Here is a 21,764-nt window from a genome sequence, read left to right as displayed (position 1 = left end):
GCTCAACATCACTAATCATCAGAGAAATGCAAATCAAAACCACAATGAGATATCACCTCACCCCAGTCAGAATGGCTATCATCAACAAGACAAATAGTAACAAGTGTTGGAGAGGCTGTGGAGAAAAAGGAACCCTCATACACTGTTGGTGGGAATGCAGACTGGTGCAGCTGCTATGGAAGGCAGTGTGGAGGTTCCTCAAAAAATTACGAATAGAATTACCATATGACCCAGCAATCCCTCTCCTGGGTATCTACCCCAAAAATCTGAAAACATTTATCCATAAAGACATGTGTGCTCCAATGTTCATTGCAGCTTTGTTTACAGTGGCCAAGACATGGAAACAACCAAAATGTCTGTCGATAGATTAATGGATAAAGAAGTTGTGGTATATATACACAATGGAATACTATTCGGCTGTAAGAAAAGATGATATGGGAACATTTGTGACAACATGGATGGATCTTGCGAGTATAATGCTCAGCGAAATAAGTCAGACAGAAAAAGAAGAGAACCATATGATTTCACTGATATGTGGTATATAAACCAAAAACAACAAAAGAAGAAGACAAACAAATGAGAAACAAAAACTCATAGACACAGACAATAGCTTAGTGGTTACCAGAGGGTAAGGGGTTTGGGGGATGGGAGATGAGGGTAAGGGGTATCAAATATATGGTGATGGAAGGAGAACTGACTCCGGGTGGTGAACACACAATGGGATTTATAGATGATGTAATACAGAATTATACACCTGAAATCTATGTAATTTTACTAACAATCGTCACCCCAATAAAAAAAAATTTCAAAAGAATGTGATAAGCTTAACTCAGCACAGATTGAAGATATACAAGTCTTTGGAAACTATTATTTTAAGCCTTGAAGGCAAATAATTGCTTGAACCACAGGTAATCTAGTTATTTTTTAACCTGAGTTACTGTATTATTTGTATTCTTAATATTACTACTTTTAGTATTTTTCTTCAATTAAAAACTTCTCCAAAACTCTATCACAGAAGCGGTTGCTTTGCCCTACTTGATGTTGGTAAGAACACTGAAAGACTATTATGCTCAGTTTGAGGTTTTTATTTGCAGGAAACCTTTGAAAATCTAGAGAATGCCTCTGTTTTCATTCATTTATTTACTCAGGCATATATCAAAGACCATGTTCCAGGAGGCATAAAAGGCACTAGTTAAGGTGGAGGAATATCCTTTAGGAGGTTGGAATCTACTTAAGGCAACTTGGAAAGCTAGCTCATTTCCCCCTGGGATGACCTCAAAAATATGTAAAATCATTCAGGGTATTATCAAAGTCTGTGTAATAATGAAATGTAACAAAGTAGCTGTACAGTTTTCAAGAGAAAACTGTCATCTACAGAGCCTGCTTAACCACAGAGAGTTATATTTCCCAGAGAGCTATATTTAACTCCACAGGCTAGTTTGCAGTTTTTAAATGCCATAAAATGTTGTTGCCTTAGCCAGAACTGATGTTTGAAAGAAAAGTTATGAAAAGAAACTTTGTACATAATGTGCCAATTAGGTATATTACATATACATACATACATACACACATATATATGTATATATATACATACACATACATATATACACATAGATACATATACATATGTATATATGTATATATGTGTGTGTATATGTATACATATATATATATATATATATTAGCTGATTAGCTGATTTATATCTCTAGTATTACACATATATCATATATATATATATATATATATATATATATATATATATATATATATATCATTTCTGGACCAGATCTTATATGATACTTTATGGGTCCAAAATTTCAGATCCCTAAGATAGAGAAAAAATAAATGTTTTTACTCTCTATGGTCCTATTTTTTTTAAGAAGTATTTTCTGTTATTCTACTTCTAACTAAGAACTAGAAGTTCTGGATAAAAATAAAACAAAATAAGATCTATTTGAAGGCACAATAAAGCTGCCAAATAGTAAAGATTTGTGACACTAATACCCTAGAGAGAATGGAAGTTCAGAGAGATGAATCCAGGATCTGTCAATTCCAAACGTAACTGCTGAAGCTATAATGCTAAGCTTATGGCTTTGATAGACTCCTGAAGTTCCGGTGACAAAAAAGTAGGTTTCAAGGATTATGAAGAAGGAGGATGCCTAGTAAACACTGCAGGTCTTATAGAAGTCCCCACCCTAGGAATTAAGGGTGAATCAGAAATAAGGCTCAAATTAGAGTCATTTTAATTTTTGATTAGATTCAGATGACCTGGGGTTCTGATCACCTTAGTAAAAGAAGCAAAAGTAAATTCTCTCAGTGGGAAACATCATCTAGAAATTCAAGTTATCTGTAATTTTTCTATATATAATGTCCAACACAGAAAGAAAAATAACCAGACATAACAGAATGAAAAAATAATGATTAATTGGATTATAGGTCAGAAAAAAATGAAAATATCTAGATCAAAGTATGAGAAATAGAAAATACATAAAAGAGCACAAGAAACATGCGACATGGTAAAATGGTCTATTACATGTAAATTCGGAGTCCCAGAAAGAAAGGACAGAGGCAACTGTATAGCAGCAATATTTCAAGAGATAATACCTGAGATTCTTTTCCAAAACTGGCTCTTATTATGACAAGCTAAGAAAAATCCCCTTTTGGATTTGAAAGGGAGAAGGAAAAAGTAATCATTGTGAAAAATGCCCAGAGTATTTGCCATAACAAAGACCTACATTCTCGGGGGCAAATCTTTAGCAAAGCCTTAACCTCAACTGGGAAAAGGGCATTTCACTTCAGTCTCCTATAGCCTTTCTGTCTCACATGGGGCGGAGGGGGGTGGGGTGGGGGGGGGCAAGGAGGCACTTGAAAAGGTAATAGTCCAAGGACAAGGACACAAGTCCAGTAAAAGATGTAATCAGAATATAGAATGCTTCCCTTCCCCTACACCTTACCACATACCAACAGTGCTTCAGTATAATAACAGTGCTTTACTGCTGAAAGAGCTTTGAAACACATACTCAGGGAAGACTAAAGTCAACAGGGAAGCAAAAAAGAGGATATTTGAGGGATTGGAAGCCTTTGTACTTAAAGCTACAGAGATATTAAACACAACTTAATTCCTAGCCAGATTAACATAAAATCTCACACTGAAGACTATTTGCCTGTCTTATTACCTTACATATTATATCACATCCAGCTATTAACAAAAAAAAGTACAAGGCGTGCTAAAAGGCAAGAAAAAAACAGTCTGAAGAAACAAAACAAGCCCCTCAAACCAGACTTAGATATGACAAAGATGTTAAAATTATGAGATAGGGAATTTAAAATAATATGATTAATATGTTAAATACTCGAATGGAAAATAGTAGACAAGATATAAGAACAGATGGGTAATATCAACAGAGAAATTGAAACTAAGAAAGTACCAAAAGGGCATGCTAAAAATACAAAACACGTAACAGAAATGAAGAATGTCTTTCGTGGGCTCATCATCAGTAGACTGGACTTGAGAAGATCAAAAAGCTTGAAAAAGGTTGACAGAAACTTCCCCAAATGAAATGAAAGAGACGAAAGAACAAAAAGAACAGAATAAAAGATCCAGAAACTGTGGGACAACTCCAAAAGCTGTACATGGATAATCGGAATACCAAATGGAAAAGAAAGAGAATGAAGCAGAAGAAATATTTAAAGTAATAATGGCTAAGAACTTTCCAAAAGTACTGAAAAGGAGCAATTAACAGACCTAGAAAGCTGAGAAAAGATTTGGTGTTCACCCAAAAGGGTACATGTGACACTCCACTGAGTAGAAAGAAAATTTTAGAGCTTCCATTTATACTTATTTTTTTAATTAGAAGAATTTTGGAAAAAAATAAGCTTTACTAATATTAAATATATGGATTGACCCTGGTGCCTTCATTCTATAGTTAGATGCGCCCAGAGTTTGGTATAATAAGAGAAGTATTTGGAAGGAAGAAGGAAGAAAGGGCTTGATAGAAGAGTTCGCCCTTGTCCCTTCTGTTGAAGTATATGGTAACACATCGAATGGTTAAGTGTAACATAAGTAGATTTAGGCTTGCATATGGTTTATGATGTATAATAAATGGTTTTAACTAAAGTACCTCTCATGATACGTATGCATGGCTTTAAAAATTATTCCAAAGAAACCAGTGCTTGGTACTAGTAAACAAGAAAACAAGAAGACAACGAAGTGTACTTTCTGTTTCCTAATAAGATCTCTTTTTATAGTTAATAATACTGTATTATATACTTCAAAGTACGAAGAAATTAGATCTTAAATGTTCTCACCACAAACAAGAAATGGTAACTGTATGACATAAGGAAGATGTCAGCTAAGGCTATGGTGGTACTCATGTGGCAATACATAAATGTAGAGTATCAAATCACATTAGTGTACCTTAAACAATGTTATACATCAATTACATCTCAATTAAAAAAGAGATCTCTTCTGTCAAATGTATTACAAGATGAAAACAATGGCAGCCCAATCAGATTTTAAAAGGTTGGGCAAAAATGTTCAAAATTATCAAGGAAACTCTTTGAAAGATGTTTTCACATCCACTCTTACGCATAATTTAACAACTCTAAGTGTATAATGTACATTGCTTTATTATGCTTTTGTGATGTGTCTTTTTCAGCTATTACAGTCACTAAATCAATTATCAATATAAGCTTAATTGGCTGTAAAAAACACCATGAAAAAATGTGAACAGTGCCTGGATATTTGACTATCTTAGGGAATTTTTGTTAATTTTTTTCTGTGTTAATAAGGTTGTGGTTTATTTAAAAAATATGTATTTTCAAGAAATACATATTGAAACATTTACAGATGAATTATGTATCTGGAATCTGTTTCAAAATAATTCATGGCAATGGTCAGGGGAATGTGAGGTATGGATAAACCAAGATTGCTATGAACTGATAAAGATTGAAACGGATGAAGAATACACAGGAGTTTGTTCTAGTATTCATTCTACTTTTCTAACTATTAAAATTTTCCATATTAAAAAAGTAAAAAACTTAAATTGAGAAACTCATCTTTAATTAGCCGTATCATGTTTCTAACACAATATTTTTAAATAATAGCTCATATTCAATAGTATTACTCTCACTAAATTATTAATAAACTGATATGTATTCAATAAAAAACTTTTTGTTTAAAAGTTTGCATTGATTTTAAATTTGAGTTATTTTAATAGTATGTTTTATTTCCTCTAAAGTTTAATCTAAAATTCATCATTTTTAAAAGTTCCATTTTTGTTGTGAATTTTAATGCCTTAATATATTAATGTATATAATTTACAAGTAAATGAATATGCATATTTTGAGGGTACGTACTACCAAATCATTTTCTGATGTGGTACAGTATCGTAAATATTTTAAACTTTTTGTATATTATTATGTTTTGACATCTTAAAAAAACTTTCCTTGCTAGGGAGAGACTGTGTTTCTGGGGCTAGCCAATTCTTAGAGATAGCAGTAAGCAGAGCAGTCTTTCATATGCAAACTAACAAATCCAAAACCAAATCTCCTCTGTCTGGCTCGTAAACCTCAGAGGCAACATTATTCTGTCTTAATCTTAGCAGAGCCACGTGCCAGGCAAAGAGGGACCACACTTATAGCCCAAATCCCACATAAATTCTTCCAATTCGGCAATCCTAAACTGTTCACTCAGCCCTGCTCTGCCTTTCCCCAAGAAACCGCAATAAAGGCAGTGGCCTAAATCTTCCCCACGCTCTTGTCTTCTGCCTCATGACCACTCTGGTGGCTTTCCCACATGGCTCTGTGTGGCTCCTGTCTCTAGGACCTGTGAGTATAATAAATGTTGCTGCTTCCTGAGCCTCTCCTCTGTGTCTTCTTGTAGCACATCTGTTTGACCATCTCATAAAACAATACAAAACAAGGGCACATGCCAAAAAAAACAAAAACAAAAAGTTGGAGATCACTATCCTAGAAGTCATCTAGTCCATCCTCAAGCCCAGTATAAGATTTTCTTCAATACCGTCTTAGCTTGTGCTTCAAGTATTCCATTATGGTTTTAAACGCATCACCTCCTGAAGAAGCTAACTGCATTGTTAGGTTAGGATGCCTGCACCAGTCCTCAAATTGGCACTTCTCAGGTGACAGGAGAAGAATGGTGAGAGGTTGTAAGGTCACTACTTTAATCATTAGGTATGATTCAGAACTGCTGAGAAGTTAATTGCTTAAGCCCTGAATGATATCGAAATGATCTTGCCTTCTTCCTGCAGTGAACCAGGGTGTCTTTGACAAAAAGATTCCAGGGCCAATTACCGTGTTTCCCCGAACATAAGACCTGGTCTTACATTAAGTTTTGCTCCAGAAGGTGCATCAGGGCTTATGTTCAGGGGATGTCATCCTGAAAAATCATGCTGGGGCTTATTTTCTGGTTAGGTCTTATTTTCAGGGAAACATAGCACCTTTTCCTCACTCTGTCATTCAGTATCACCTTTCCCATGATACATGCAGTAAATAATCCACTGAAAGATATCATCATTTAATTCTGAAAACTGAACAAGAATGACCTTGACATATTTGAATTTGGAATCTAGAGGAAAAGGAAATATTTCCTATGAGAACTTTCCCTCGATTACTAGTAAATGTCAACAAGGCAGTGTGAAAATAATTTTCTCGGACCCAGCAAGCAAACAAACAAACCACAAAACATCTGTTTTTTACTGTTTCTTTCCCAGATTAGAAATGATGACAGCTGCTGCATTCTAATTGGCTGGTTCATGAAACCATTCAACTATTGATTGACCTCTGTTTAACTTTCATATTGCTTTATTAAAAATAAAGTATTTTTCTTGGAAGAGTAAAATCAATTTTAGTAACTTCAAGATTGAATTATAGGCAACAAATAAGAAACAGTCAAAATTGGCCTGCAAACTAAAATTTAGAAAAAGGGAATGTAAACCCTAGCTTCAGATAGAGCTGAAAATAAAAATGAAGTGTAAGAACTCCATTGAGTGTGTCATCTATACATCCACCCTGGATTACAGCAGCTGTTCCAAAAATATTCAGGTGTTGTTTTTTTTAATTTCAGCTTTATTGAGGCATAACTGACATAGAAAATTTGACTTGCCCTCTCATATGCCCTCCTTGGGCCTCCTAGTCCTGCCTGACCTGGTGCAGATGCTGCTGTTGAAGCACAAGTGAACCAAGTGGCTGATAGCACCGTGCACAGCAGTGGACCTCTGACACAGAGGTTATTTGAGGTTAAGTTGAGATTCTGAAGCAGTATTAGTGAAGGTGGTTCAGAGATGTGTTGGTGGGATGGAGAGACAGCATTTCACAGGGTCAAAAGTGGAATAGATACTAATAATGAATACGTGTGATGAGATGGGATTGGAAAAAAAGAATACATAGAGATCACTAAAAGAAAGAGTTAAAGTTAAAGATGAATGTAGAGTTGGTTTCGGTCTAGCAGTTCAATACGTCTCAGAGACCCATTTCAACCTGGAGCCCTGAGCCCTGGTCTGGAGTGTGTGTGACCAAGCGAGAGGCCCATGTGTTCCTCCCAGGGCAGTGATCTAGCCAGATGCTGAAGCTGAGTGTCAGGGCTGGTCTGGGACAGAAGCAATAAGGCAACGTCCAGTTAGGCGTGATAAAGAGTGAAGACTAATACACAAACAGAGGAATGTTAGGCAAGAAAGGGATGAGCTTGATAAATGAATCACTGATACGGAGCAACGTAGTCTTTCACTTTGTAGCAGTTTGTGTCTTTGCTTGAATTACTTTCTGCTCTCCAAGGCGTGCTTTGAGGGGTACTTGGCCTTGGCAATAAGAGTATGCTGCCGTGGGGAGCTCTGCCAGGTTTGGATAGGCAGATGGTTGGGGAGGTCTGGGGCTCAGACTGTGTACGGCAGACTCATACAGCTTCACTTCTGTATTTTTCTTTTTTCCCTGTCCCTTTAAATCTGCCCAGTAAAAAGAATCCTCCTCCTGTCTGTGTGAAAACTCAATCCCTCTGACTTTTCTGGCTCCTCTTCAATAAGAGAACATCCTATGACCTTTTAAAGTGGCAAATATAGTCACTACTCAGAAATGTCCTAGATAGTAGTCAAAACTATAAATTTGATTTCAACATAAAATCCTCTCACTTACCTCCAGATGAAGTCTTCTTTGAGCTGGTCACTGACAGTGGGAAGGGGGACTTCTATCTTTTATCTTTTATCTGGTTTTAGTGTTTCTCCTCCTTTCCTAGCTTGTTGTCCTTCTAGGTGTTTCAGTCCTTCCTGTGTTGATGAGAGATGACAGGAAGAAGAGGTAAGGGGAATTGAGGGAGGCGGTGGTAATCACAACAGTCTACCAACTTTCTTTCCAAAACCTTCTTCATAAAATCCTGTGAATGTCCATCCTTCTCTTTTTTTGTTGTTCTGATGTAAGCGAGTTTAAAATTCCTATAAATGAGTTTTGGCTATTTCCTTTGAAATTCTACACTCAAGGAAGTCTAACACTTCATTCAAGGATGTCTATCGCTTCCTTGGATGTGGCACCTCATGTACTCTGGTGCTTCATACAAAAGTTCCAATTTAATGTACCGTTACGACTGGGTCATGGGGTGTTGGTGTCTTCGTCAGTTTGGGCTGCTAGTAACAAAGTAGACTGGGTAGTTTATAAACAACAGAATTTTCATAGTTTTGAAGGGTTGAAGTCTGAGATCAGGGTGCCACTGTGGGCAGGTTCTGATGAGAGCCCCCATCCTGTTTGCAGACTGCCCGTTGTTCCTTTTTAATCTCACTGACAACAGCGCAAGGGAGCTCTCTCAAGTCCCTTACAGAAATCTAATCCCACTTATGAGGGTCACACCCTCATTGCCTCATCACCTCCCAAAGGCCCCTCTTCCTAATACTATCACAATAGGGGGGTAGATTTCAACATATAAACCTTGCGGGGGGGGGGGGCACAAATATTCAGTCTATAGCAATTGGTATATATAAATTCTGTCTCGAGGAAAAGAGGTAACCCTGTAACCCTGCACAGAGAATTTGTTTATCGGGAGACATGTTTTAAGGACCTGATTCGTACGATCCACCTGGTAGTTCTAGTAGCAGTGAGCAAGGCGAATGTCTGCTTATCCTAAGAGAGCTTTGAAGAGTCTTTGAAAGACTGATACCAACTAACGTTCTTAGTCATATTTGATGTGGTTAGGGGGACTTTAAAATACCTACTGTGAAAACAGGGTTCTAGTGGTTGGAGCAGAGGATGATCTAACACAATAGACAGATGATAATTTTTAAGGGTCAACAAAAATGTTAAGTGGAGTCCTCAGAGAAGTCTAAGCTAAAGTTTACGCTTTCAACTGTCAAGGGCACTCAAGTTTTAGATTATATCCTGTATATTGTGACATTTCTCAGAACAGAGTGTTGAACATAGAAATCACTACATTTACAGCCGAAAGAAAGTAAACAAGCTCAATATTTCTTTGTCTCTACGCTTTGGTTAAAATTGTCTTTAACAATACCATCTTCATTCCTATCACCACTCGGGTGGCTGATGTATAATTCATGTCATGTCACATTTAGAAGTTTTATCATAAGATAATGGTGAGTTACTAGAAGGTTTTGAACCAGAAAAATTATGTGATCACATTTGCATTTCAGAAATCTTATTCTGGGAAAAGTATAAGGATGGATTAGAGAGAGGTGAAACTGATCAGTACACCAGCAGTTAAGAGAGAATGGAGGAAAAGTCAAAAATATCAACAAGACAAGTAATAACATATGTTGGACAGGTTGTAGAGAAAAAAGAACCCTCATACACTGCTGGTGGGAATGTGAATTGATACAGCCACTGTGGAAAATACTGTGGGGGTTCCTCAAAAAATGAAGATTAAAATTACTATATGACCCAGCAATCTCTCTTCTTGATATCTACACCCAAAAATCTTTTCTCTGTAAAGATATATGTAATACTATGTCCATTGTAGCATTATTCATGGTGGCAAAGACATGGAAACAATTGAAATGCCCTTCAATAGATGATTGGATAAAGCAGATGTGGTACATACGAGGTCTGCCAATTAAATTTGTGAACTTGTTGCAATGGTGTTGCCAATCTTTTTTAATATCAGCGGGATTATTCACTATGAATTTGTACCAACTGGACAGTTAACCAAGTTTACTATTTGTAAGTGCTGAAAAGGCTGCATGAAAAAGTTAGATGACCTGAACTTTTTGCCAAAAATTCATGGCTCTTGCATCACGACAATGCACCAGCTCACATGGCACTGTCTGTAAGGGAGTTTTTAGCCAGTAAACAAATGACTGTATTGGAACACCCTTCCTACTCACCTGATCTGGCCCCCAATGACTTCTTTCTTTACCCAAAGACAAAGGAAATACTGAAACGAAGACATTTTGATGACATTCAGGACATCAAAGGTAATACGATGACAGATCTGATGCCATTTCAGAAGAAGCATTTCAAAATTGCTTTGAGGGGTAGACTAGGCACTGGCCTTGGTGCATAGCTTCCTAAGGGGAGTACTTCGAAGGTGACCGTAGTGATATTCTGCAATGTGGTATGTAGCACTTTTTCTAGGATGAGTTCACGAACTTAATTGTCAAAACTTGTATAGATGATGGATTATAGAATTGTACACTTGAAACCTACATAATTTTACTAACGAATTGCACCACAATAAATTTAATAAAGATAAAAAATATGCTAAAAATAAAATTAAAAAATTAAACAGAAATAAAGCAGAAAGGGGTGAAATATAAGAATGATACCTGAAATACCAAAAGTGAGGGAGCAATAAACAATATCATATTCCTAGAGGCCAGTAAAGATGAATGCTAAAGAGTATTGATTAGATTTGGCAATTTAAAAGTTTTAGTGTAGTGCGTTTGTTGTAAGTGTACTGCAATGAGTTAAGGAATGAGAAGACGAGGAAGTGGAGAAAACCAAGTACAGACTACATTTTCGAGAAGTTTTCCTATGAAGGAAAAAAAAGAGATAAAGAAAGGGATTTAAAAGAAAGCATGTTTAAAGGGGAAAAAAGGAAAGAGAGAAGAGAAATGTTGATTTTTGACCGAAAACGACTGAGATAAAATTGATGAGAATGGTCCCTGAGAAGGCATGCAGAGATGAAATTCATACCACATCTGAGTTAACTCTAGATTCTGAGGGACCTCTTAGTTTTTGATATCAAAGAGATAGTAGCAAAAGTGGGTATGGATGAAGTTTATAAATCTGGAGGCAGAAAGGTGTGGGAGTTCATCATCTAATGTATATTTGATAGCAGTGAAAGAATTACAAAAAGGAAGCTTAGAAGGATGATGAAGGTTGGAAATGGCACTGTCCAATATGGTAGCAATGGTAGCAAAAATGGACTTTTGGGTCTAGACAGACTCACCCATCCAGTCACTGTATTAGCTGAAAACTTGAGGACTCTTCTGAAGGAACATTTACATTTAAATTCATTCATATTCAAGTCCAAATTCAGGTCCTCAGTTGTCTTGGTCACATTCTAAGGGCTCAGGAGCTAAATGTGGCTAGTGGCTACTGTCTTGGACAGCACAGATATAGAACACGTCCATCACTGAAGAGCTTTCCATAGAATAGCACTGCTTTGGAATGTCCGCTTCAGGGAGTGGGACATTTGGGCAGCTCATTTGTGCTGGAGAGCTTAGGTGTTGCTACTCAGCACTCAACACTCATTTTCTATATATGCTGCTCTTCCCAAACGTTGGCCTCTACAGGTTGGACTTTTGGGTGGCCAATAAATAACATTCCTTTCTTCTCCTCCGAAGTACACAGCAATTTAGAAAGAAGACCCAAAAGACAGTCAGATAGAGAAAAAAATTACGTTGATTCTTGACAATACCGATTAGTGAACATGGCCTTAGATCTTCAGCAGAATGACCTTCTTAGACTGGACAGACTTCATTCACTGTATTAGTTGGAATCTTCAGACCTCTGGAGCAGCATATGGGAACATTCACCAGCCATGTAATCTTGGAAACTCACTTATCCTCTTTGAGCCTATTTCCTTATCTATAAAATGGGAATGCTAATTAGATCTCCTTTAAAACTTTGTGGAAATAATTAGATTTATATAATGTTTATAATAGTGGCTGGCACACAGTTCAATGCTACGTATGTGTTTGCACTTATTATTATTATTGCATAATGGAGGATAGCTTAGATGCACCCTCTCTGCCACTAGGCAGAGCTGAAGGAGGGTCCAAAAGGTATTGGCCCAAACATGCTCAGCTCCCCTTTCTCAAATTCACCAATCAGGTAAGTCACTTTCTTCACCAGTGGGATGTGAGAGGAGACAGGGAAGCTAGAGTGTTACTTTCATATTCTCATTGCTGAGTAATGGAGTGGAAATCTTTCCTCTATGGAAACATAAGGAGTGGACTATAAATAGGTATTTCCCCTAACAACAGGCTCATTTTTGGTACATATTTTTTTCTGTTCTTTCTGTCCACGCTCAGGAAGGTCTAGTAAAATGTTTTGGGCTGAAATAGCACTTATGCCTTTCTTTTTCTTACTTCATTAGTCTGCAATGCAAAATACAGACCCTGACCCAGTCTTAGTGCCGCTGTACATGGAAATGGTAATAACGACTTGCCTAAACAGTCACATATCCTACTTGCAGTCATTATGTGACAAATATTAGAAAATCTTATTTCCATTTAACAAGGGCATTGTAAGCTTCTAACTGATCTGTACACGTGTCTACTAATGTCTTTTTAAATACTGAAATAAATCAAGCTCAATCAGTGTGCCATCTATAAAAATGCCTGACTTAAAAATTTGAAACAAAAAGCAAAATGCATAACATGACATTTCCACAAAAAGCCTTAGCTTTCAAATTATTGGTGTATTTTTTTTGGTCACTAAAAATGAAATCTTACTTGAAACCCAACATGTGTAAGGGATCTGAAATGCCAATCTCCCCATCCTCCCTGTTTCCTAACCCTTACCTTGATTAGCTCCCGAAACATTAAAGCTTTTAGAAAAAGCTCTGAAAGGTCTATTGAGTTCTGCTGTCATGGCTATTCATTATCTAAAACTGAAATTTTATATTGTGAGTTCCAAGAGCTTAGGGCCTTTTCTATTTTGTTTACCACTTGTCATGCAGGGACTCAGCTCCCACTCCCCGCACAAGAATGCAGGATATGGCAAGGCCAAAAAGGAACACCAACGGCGCCATGGATAGAAGGTTCATACCACTATATTCTCGATGGTGGCCGGTCAAGACACAAACGCAAACATCTGCCAGTATCCTAACGAGGGGTCTTCCTGCACCCCAGTCTCGCCGGCGGCCTGGCGACACACAGGAAATAGGATCAACAGGATCCACAATGTAATCCATTTGCTAGCCGCAATCCACCGTCCACTTCTCTGCCAACCAACCAACCGCTTGCGTAGCCACGGCAGTTATACCAGTGGCTAATGGCTAACCGGTAACAGCTGATGGCCAACTAGTCACAGCTGATGGCCATCTACTACCCGAGCCAGCACCTTTCCACGTGAGGCCGAGAGCCTGGAAACTGCTCTCTGGGACTCTGTCCCCATACCACTTTATTTTCAATACCTAGCACCTGACTCAAAGTTAGTGTTTGATAAATATTTTTTGAATGAATGAGTGAATGTGACTTGGACTAAGTCAACACAGCAAATGTTGAAGCTGGTATAGAGAGGTTGGTGGCATTACCAGGATAGGAGATAAAGGTGGAGAAAGATGTGGAAAAGGATGCTGAGATCAGCTTTAGATATGAGAGTCTGAAGTACTTGCGGGGCATCCAAGTAGAGGTATCAATAGACAATGAGCTATTCAGTTTATTTAGCTTAGACTTAATAGTCCAATACTTCCACTGTTATTTTAAAAGGCTTTCATTTGCTTTACTTTCAAGCACTATGCTACTCTGGTGATGTTTCCTGCGCTTACACAATCACTAAGGCAGGTTTTTATGAGCATGCAAATCACATGGGGAATTTTGTTAAAATGCAGAGTCTGATTGAGAAGGTAGGGACTGAGCTTCTGCATTTTTAACAAGTTTCCATGTGATATGCCACGTATTTTGAGTAGCAGCACATTGCAAATCGATGAAAATGGCATTAAGAGCTGATTAGCAGTTTATTCTTTTTGAAAAATTTCACAATCTTTATAATAAATAGAGACTGGAGAACTTGCAAAATTCTGTTTGATTTTCAAGTAAATTTCTTCTCATAAACGTTGTTTTTGCCCTTTAAAGAATATGTTTAGGGTTTTTTACATGTTAGCTCTGAAATATCACATGCCTTTCAGTTCATAATTTAATTTAAGACAAACTCTTAATTTTAATAGTAATCCTATATACTGCTTATTGTTTCAAGGAAGTTTTTTTGTTTTTTCCCCCCTCTTTTTAGCTTTTAGCCTTAGGCTAAAGACTTCAGACTAAGTTTAGCAGCTGTTAGAAATACTAATGTGGTAGAGAAGCCGGCTCTGGAAGTAGGTAAATTTAAGACATTTTGAAACATTCCAGCTTTTAGAAAAACTAGCAATTGAAAAATAGTGACCTAGTTTAAAGCTAGGTAGAAGTACAGCTATTCTTATCCTGCAACACAGAGAGTGTCCCCATCCCCAAAACAAATAGACCTTTTTATTGGAAACTGTAGCCTTTCTCAGCTATCATTAGATTCATTTAAACTGAATGAATAACTTAGATATCGCCTGTACCTTTAACTTTTATCTGTAAATAATTTCTTCTTTACTGTTATTGTTTCATAAAGATTTATTGTTTGTTTTCTGTTTCATTCAAAATTTTTTTTTTTTAAGGATTTTTTATGGTTCTGGACACTGAGAGACAGGTGTGAATTAGACAAAGATCTTGAGTTCATGAGACTTAATTTATGGGAAAACAGACAATAAAAAAGTAAATAAATATGATAATTTCATGTGAAGATATGTACTATTAAAAATAAAAAAAGAGCAATGAGCTGGAAAGTGACTGGTATTAGGGGGTATTCTTAGATTGTGGTCTGGAAAGCCCTATCTAGGATGTAATATCTGAGTAGAGACATGAGTAAATTGAGGAAATGAACTATATTAACATGAAGAGAAGAGAGATCATGAGAGTGAGACTGCCACATGTAAAGAATAAGCTTGGTGCGCTAAAGATCAAATCAGTGATGTAAATGGCACAAAGGAGGGGAAATCAGAGAGATAAGTAACAGCCAGATCAGGAAGAGTTTTGAAGATCACAAGCAGGGAGTCTAGATTTTATTCTAAGTGTGATAGCAAATATTTAGGGTTTTAAAAAGAAAATTACATGATCTAATTTATTCCCCCTTATGAAGTTCTCCTACTTTCTCAGGTTAAAAAAGTTTTGGTTCTCTTCAAAGGCCCAGCTCAAATGTCATATTCATTGGAAAGCCTTCCTTACGTTACCAGTAGTTTCTTTCTCTTTAATATTCCCATTTGTACATTCCACTACCACAGTACATGCTTTTACTATATTTCTCTACTGAAGTATTTATCACTTGTTTCCAACTTGTCTTTCGTACTAAACTGTTAGCTCCTCAAGGACAGGGGCTGTGTTTTATTCACCTTCCTGTATGCCCAGTTCACAGTGCAGGGCATAGCACACAGCATAGTGGTCAATCATCACTGAACGGACAGATGGGTATTTGAATTGTTCCCAAACCTATGCTTCTGGTCAAGTGTCTACTGGCATTTTCAATTGACTGTCTGTCCCGTTTTGCTTCGAACTCAATATCATAAACTCATTCCAACTTCTCCATATTTATTGGGAATACCAACTTCTTTCTAGTTTCCTTGTTTAGAAATTTTAGAATACTGCAATTATTCTGATATTGGGGATTTATTTCCTTTACTCAATTTCACTGACTCTAGCCCTGGTTCAGATTTTCATCACTTAATTCCTGGAAAAAATGCAAGGCTTTGGCTGGCTGGAGAGTCATTCTGACTTAAATTTCTTCTCTCCTCCAATTTATACTGCGTATCTCTGCAAGACATTGCAACTGAAGTATCGTTTTATTCAGAAGTTCATGCATTGTTCTACGTATTTATCAAGTATTTTTGCACATTTATTATGTATATGACAGGGGTCATTCTCTTGTATAAAACCTTAATTAATGCTCACATGCCCTAAATGAGATAATATGTTTTCCATTTTACAGATAAAGAAAATGAGATTTAGGTATGTCAGGTTACCTGCCCAAGGTCACACCAACAAGAAAATGGTAGAGCTGAGATTTGAACACAGCTCTATTAGCTGGGAACACTGAGGTCCGCTTAATCATTGCATTAGTGAGCAGTATCTCAAATTTAAATTCCTGCTTCTCTTTGGAGGATGTCCATGATATAGCCCACAAGTCTTACTTAAGTTCCTACTACTGCTGAACTTGCATCTTGTGTTCCATATTTCAAGTATCTTTCTACTTGTCTTCTGTGCCTTGGCTTTTTCACTTCAATTAGATTGCAAGCACCGCAAAACCAGAGACTATCATTCTTGTATTGAATTTCTGTAAAGATCTACCCCTGTGGAAGGCACACAGTAAATTCTCATTGAAAACAGCCCTCTGTATCTGTAGGTTCCACATCTGTGGATTCAACCAATCTGCGATAAAAAAATATTTTTTAAAATGTTACGTTGTTGCTGATGTGTACTATATAGTTAGGCCTATGATGGTTGCATCCGTACTGAACACCTACAGAATTTTTTTCTTGTTATTCCCTAAACAATATAGCATAACAACTGTTTACACAGCATTAACATTGTATGAGGAATTATAAGTAATCTATAGATGATTTTTAGTATACTGGAGGATATGAGTAGGTTATATGCAAATATTATGCCATTTTATGTAAGAGACTCCGGCATCCTGAACTTGGTATCGGAGGGGGAGGGGTTGCGCTGGGGGTTTGAGGTGGTCTTGGAACCAATCCCCCTCCAGAGGTCTGTAACTGATAAAATCTTTAGCATAGTCCTTGGCACAAATTCTTAATAAATGGTAACAGCGATTATTTATTATTACTGGAGGGGCTGATGCATCAAATTGAAGTTCTAATCGGGAACCATAAAATTCTGATCCCTACCTCAACCCTAAGAACTTTTTGCTTGTTTGCCTTATGAGCTAGAAAAATGGTTTTCCAGGTTACGTTAGTACATTTAGTCCTTTACCATCCTTTCTAAGGAGCAGCGTCAACTACAACATAGGCCATCACGAAGCAGCAACGTTGTCCATCATTATTACCGCTCTCTTTGAGAATGCTTTAGAGGGGTGGGAAATGGAATAGTTGTAGTAAATTTTATTGAGATAAATGGTTAACGTGTTCGCTACCTTTGAAGCGATTTAACTTCACTTAACTTTAATTAAGTTTACTGGACATGTTTGTCCAAGACCTCCAGGCTCAAGTATGTGATACACAGAGGCTCGCATAGTCATCTCCCCCGGTCCTACAACCCCTTTGAATATTCGTTAGTAATAGAATTGTCCCAGATCCAGCAATTGGCGATCCTACGCATCTGACTTTACAGTGTGAGCGGCACCGTCCCGACCACGCAGGGAAAAAGGCGGGTTTAGGACCGCCCGAGGTCTGCTTCTACGGCCCGCCCCGCCCCCGGTGAGCGCAGTCGCGTCACGTGACGGTTTACGCTCTCCCGGAAGTACCTCTGAGTAAGCGGTGGGGGCGTGTCTCCAGGCAACCCCGCGTGTAGTTCCAGGAGAAACGCGGGAAGTGGGACCCAGGTACAGTTCTATCCACTGCCAAGGCTGCTGTATTCCCGGAGCGAGCCGCGAGCCTGCCCGAGGCCCAGAACGTGAGACTCTGTCTCCACGCCATGGAAGTAGTGGAGGCCGCCGCTGCTCAGCTGGAGACTCTGAAATTCAATGTCAGCGGCTTTGGGGTTGGCCAAGGTCAGGCGGTGCCGTCACCGGGCTCCGTTCCTGTCCCAGAGCCACCGCCGCCACTACAGTCGGATGAGGGGTCTCCAGACACTGGGCAGGCCGCAGAGACTCAGCGAGCCGAGGAGCAGCCGCCTGAACTCGTGCTCAGCACCGCGGTCGGCGGGAGCTCCGCGCCGCAGTTGGGGCCGGAGCCGCCACCTGGAGGGAACTGCGTCACCGGCACGGGCGCTTCACAGCTGGCGCAGTCCCCAGGCTTCTTGGAGATCTCGGACTCGGATTCAGAATCGGACAGGTCGGGTGCCTCCAGGTCCCGAAGATGCGGGGAGAGGGCTTGTATAACCCGCGCGGGGAGCCGGAGCCTGGGGGCCGAGCGGGTGCTCGTGTGGGCCTGGGCGTGAGGACCGGTCCCTGGAGCTCACTGCGCACGTGTTGACTAGCAGCTCGGACCGCCCATTTCTCTCTGTTGACTGCAAATCTTGCTGTGAATCTGAGCCTAGCAGTCCGGTCGCGCTTCCCTAAAATTTGGTAGTCTGAAAGATCCTATGTGTATATAGAGCATATCATTTTCAGTTAGACTATAGAAAACCTGAGGATATTGGATTATTTCTGTAGCTACTTAGTTTGGCGTGTCCCTTGTAGTTGTAACTGAGTTTTGTGTCAGATCTGACTCCCCCCTCCCCCCCCCATGAAGTTTAACTTGTGCTTGTGTTTTTGAAGCAGGTGAATTGAGGATTAGTTAAAGGATTCTGTGCTTCCAAATTGGCTCCTGACAATTTTGTCAATTCTTATAATCCTTGTTGGGAGCACGTGTTCGTGAAATCAGCAAAACATTATCACTTAATATTGTGTACTCTGATTAGGTTTTGTAAGACTCCCTCCCCTGACCCCCCACCACGTGCGTCTTTTAAATATGAAACTTATATGGTGGGTGAAAACTTAAGGACAAGTGTGCAGGATGTTCCTTACATTAAACGTTTACAAGTAGTATGTGAGTGTGTTGTGTGGGATACAGAACAGAGGTGAACAGCGGTAAACATGATCCTTGCCCTACATTCTAGTGAGATGGATGAAAAATATAAGTAAACGTATCAATAAATAGAGTTGGTGAAAATGACCATGAGGGAACAAGCAAGGCACTGAGAAAGTATTAGGAGAACCCCACCCTTCTAGGACTCTGTAGCCATGTTAAAGTTTTAATTCTACGTACTGAAGAAGCTGTTAAAGAATTTTAAGCAGAAAAATGGCATGTGCAGGTTAACATGCTAGTAAGTTTTGCTCTGTAGAGGAAGAATTGAACTGGGTTCAAGAGTAAAAGAGAAGAGTGGAAGTAGTTGGAAAGATGTTGCATGAGTCCATGATATGACCATGGTTGTCTGGATTGAATATTTTGAAGTCACAAATAGATGTGGAAGTGGCTAGACAAAGAGCCATCAGCTGGGTTGATTGTGGTGCTGTTTACTCAGTGTTTACTGAGATGGGGGCTAGAGACCAATAGGAATGTTTAATTTGGACAGTTAATTTGAGATTTCTCGGACAGCCAATTGGAGATGTCAGGCAAGCAGTAGTTTGATGAATTTAGGGTTTGGAGGACAGTTCTTGGCTGGAGATGTACATTTCAGCATCATCAGATTATAGTTAAAACTAACTTTTTATTATAGACATGTTCAATTTGGGAAAAAGTAGAGAATAATATCATGAATGCAATATACTGATCACCAAATTTAACAGTTTCCAATATTTGCTAATCTTGTTTTACCTAACGTTTTTTAACCTGATAGTTTTAAAGCAGATCTCAGTCATCGTGCTACTTTACCTGAAAATTCTTTACTATGCATTTCTAATTGATAAAATCCTCTTTATATAACCATCATTCATTATCAGCCTTACTAAATATCAATCCTAATTCCTTAATATCACCTAATGCTTGGTCTGTATTCATATTTTTCTGGTTGTCTCAATGGTGTCTTTTAACAGTTGGTTTGTTTGAATTAGAATTCAAACAGTATTCAAACTCTGTATTTGAGTGTTAAGTCTGTTAAGTCTTTTTTTCAGTGAAGTTCATATTTAAAGCCATGACGACAAATCGGTGGAATACCACTGTAGCATAATACATGCAAAAAAATGGAAGCTTTTTGAGGAAGTGAGTGGGGAGGCATGTCAAATGTTGCTGAGAAGTTAAATAATATGACAGAAAGGTGTCCACTGGACTTTACAGCTGGAGATTTTTGGTGACCTTGTAAAGGAGTGGTGGTGATGGAAGACAATTTAGGGGTAAAGACTGAATGAGAAATAAGGGAGTAGAGACAGAATGTGTTAATAACTTTTCCAAGATACTTTAAGGGGAGAAATGAGGCATCGATGGATGGTTAAGCGTGCAGTGCAGAATGTTGGTGTGCTGATGGGAATGATCTGGGACCGAGGGAGAGCTTCTTAAGCCAACAATGGTAGGAAGGAGTTCACTTGCAAATCGGATGGGTTTCTCAGCCCAAGTGGTGAAATGGCTTTTGCCCATTTCCGTCTGTAACAGGAGGAAAGATAATACTTACCAGAGCTAATGTCATGATTTCAAGTCCTTCATAATCCAGCTAGGAAGACATGTTTTTCAAGGAATTATGGTACAGTATGGGTCAGGCTCTAATAAGCAGTTTGAAAAAAAGTGCTGTGGGAGATAGGAAAGGAATTCAATAATGCTTCTTTTGTTGGTTAGGGGGTGGTTTCAGAGGTGGCAATATTTAAGATGAACCTATAACCCCGTTTCCCCGAAAATAAGACCTAGCTGGACCATCAGCTCTAATGTGTCTTTTGGAGCAAAAATTAATATAAGACCCAGTATCATATTATATTATACCCGGTCTTATGTTAAAATAAGACCGGGTCTTATATTAATTTTTGCTCCAAAAGACGCATTAGAGCTGATGGTCCGACTAGGTCTTATTTTCGGGGAAACACAGAAAGAGAAACGAGATTTCTCTACGTTGAAGGACATTCTAGTCAATGGAAGTGTCATAAATAGAAAGCTCTATATGCTTCTATGCTAGATAAAAACCTATGTGTGAGAAGTGGTAGGAGGTGGGATTGTGAAGGTTACTGGGAACTTGATTGCAAGTGGCTCTGAGATGTCATGCTAAGGAGCATGACCTTTACCTTGTACACTATGGATTTAGGGAGAAAATTTGTTAAGGTTTATATCTTGTGTTTTAATATTTTCTTAATAAAAGATGGGAAGAATAGTATAAACCCATATAGTTATCACCTTGACTTAGCAGTTAATAACATTTCAGAAGTATTAGTTTCACATGTATATGTAATTAAGCCATTTGAAATTCATTTACAGACATAATACTTCATTCCTAAATGTTTCAGCATGCATTCTCTAAGAGGGCATTCTCTTACATAATCATAATACTATTATCACATGTAACAAAATCAATAATAATTACCACATATCTAATCTTCAGTCATGAACGTTTTTTTTTAAAGCTAGAGTGTGAACTGATTAGGATGGAAGGTCATGAGAGGGTGAAAGTAGCAGTACTACAGCAATAGGATAAAAGGGATGGTTGCTGTGGGGACAGAGTAGTATTGACATCAGCTATACTATTACTACAGAAAAGCAGGTGAGAAATGAGGACTCGAAATAGGAGTAGCAATGGAAATGGGATGGAAAATGGAATAGGAGTGATGTTTACTAATCTGAAGATAGAATTGTGTCATTGACTTTGAGAATGGATAGCTCAAAATGACTCCGAGGTTTCTACCTATAGTGACTGGATGAAAGACTAAGAAATAAATAAAATAGAAGCTCAAACAGAAGAGATTCAGTGAGGAGAATGCACTTTTTTTTCGTTTA

General features: G+C 38.2%; 2 protein-coding genes across 2 annotated transcripts in view; one reads left to right on the top strand and one right to left on the bottom strand.

The window, feature by feature from the left end:
• Window positions 1-17,795, bottom strand: part of NPY5R (neuropeptide Y receptor Y5) — a 112,330-nt gene extending 94,535 nt beyond the window's left edge. The window contains exons 1-2 of the mRNA XM_019736920.2: window positions 17,678-17,795; window positions 8,147-8,277 (exon numbers count right to left, since the gene is read on the bottom strand). The gene's annotated coding sequence lies outside the window, so the exon portion shown is untranslated. The remainder of the gene's footprint in view (window positions 1-8,146; window positions 8,278-17,677) is intronic.
• Window positions 17,796-17,847: 52 nt separating this feature from the next.
• Window positions 17,848-21,764, top strand: part of NAF1 (nuclear assembly factor 1 ribonucleoprotein) — a 46,811-nt gene continuing 42,894 nt past the window's right edge. The window contains exon 1 of the mRNA XM_019736917.2: window positions 17,848-18,206. Coding sequence (XP_019592476.2) covers window positions 17,848-18,206 — 359 coding nt within the window. The remainder of the gene's footprint in view (window positions 18,207-21,764) is intronic.

Source organism: Rhinolophus sinicus, linkage group LG07 (assembly GCF_036562045.2).
Source record: "Rhinolophus sinicus isolate RSC01 linkage group LG07, ASM3656204v1, whole genome shotgun sequence".
Classification (NCBI taxonomy): Eukaryota; Metazoa; Chordata; class Mammalia; order Chiroptera; family Rhinolophidae; genus Rhinolophus; species Rhinolophus sinicus.
The sequence above is the reverse complement of the archived record's forward strand: the minus strand, read 5'-3'. Positions and strand labels throughout refer to the sequence as shown.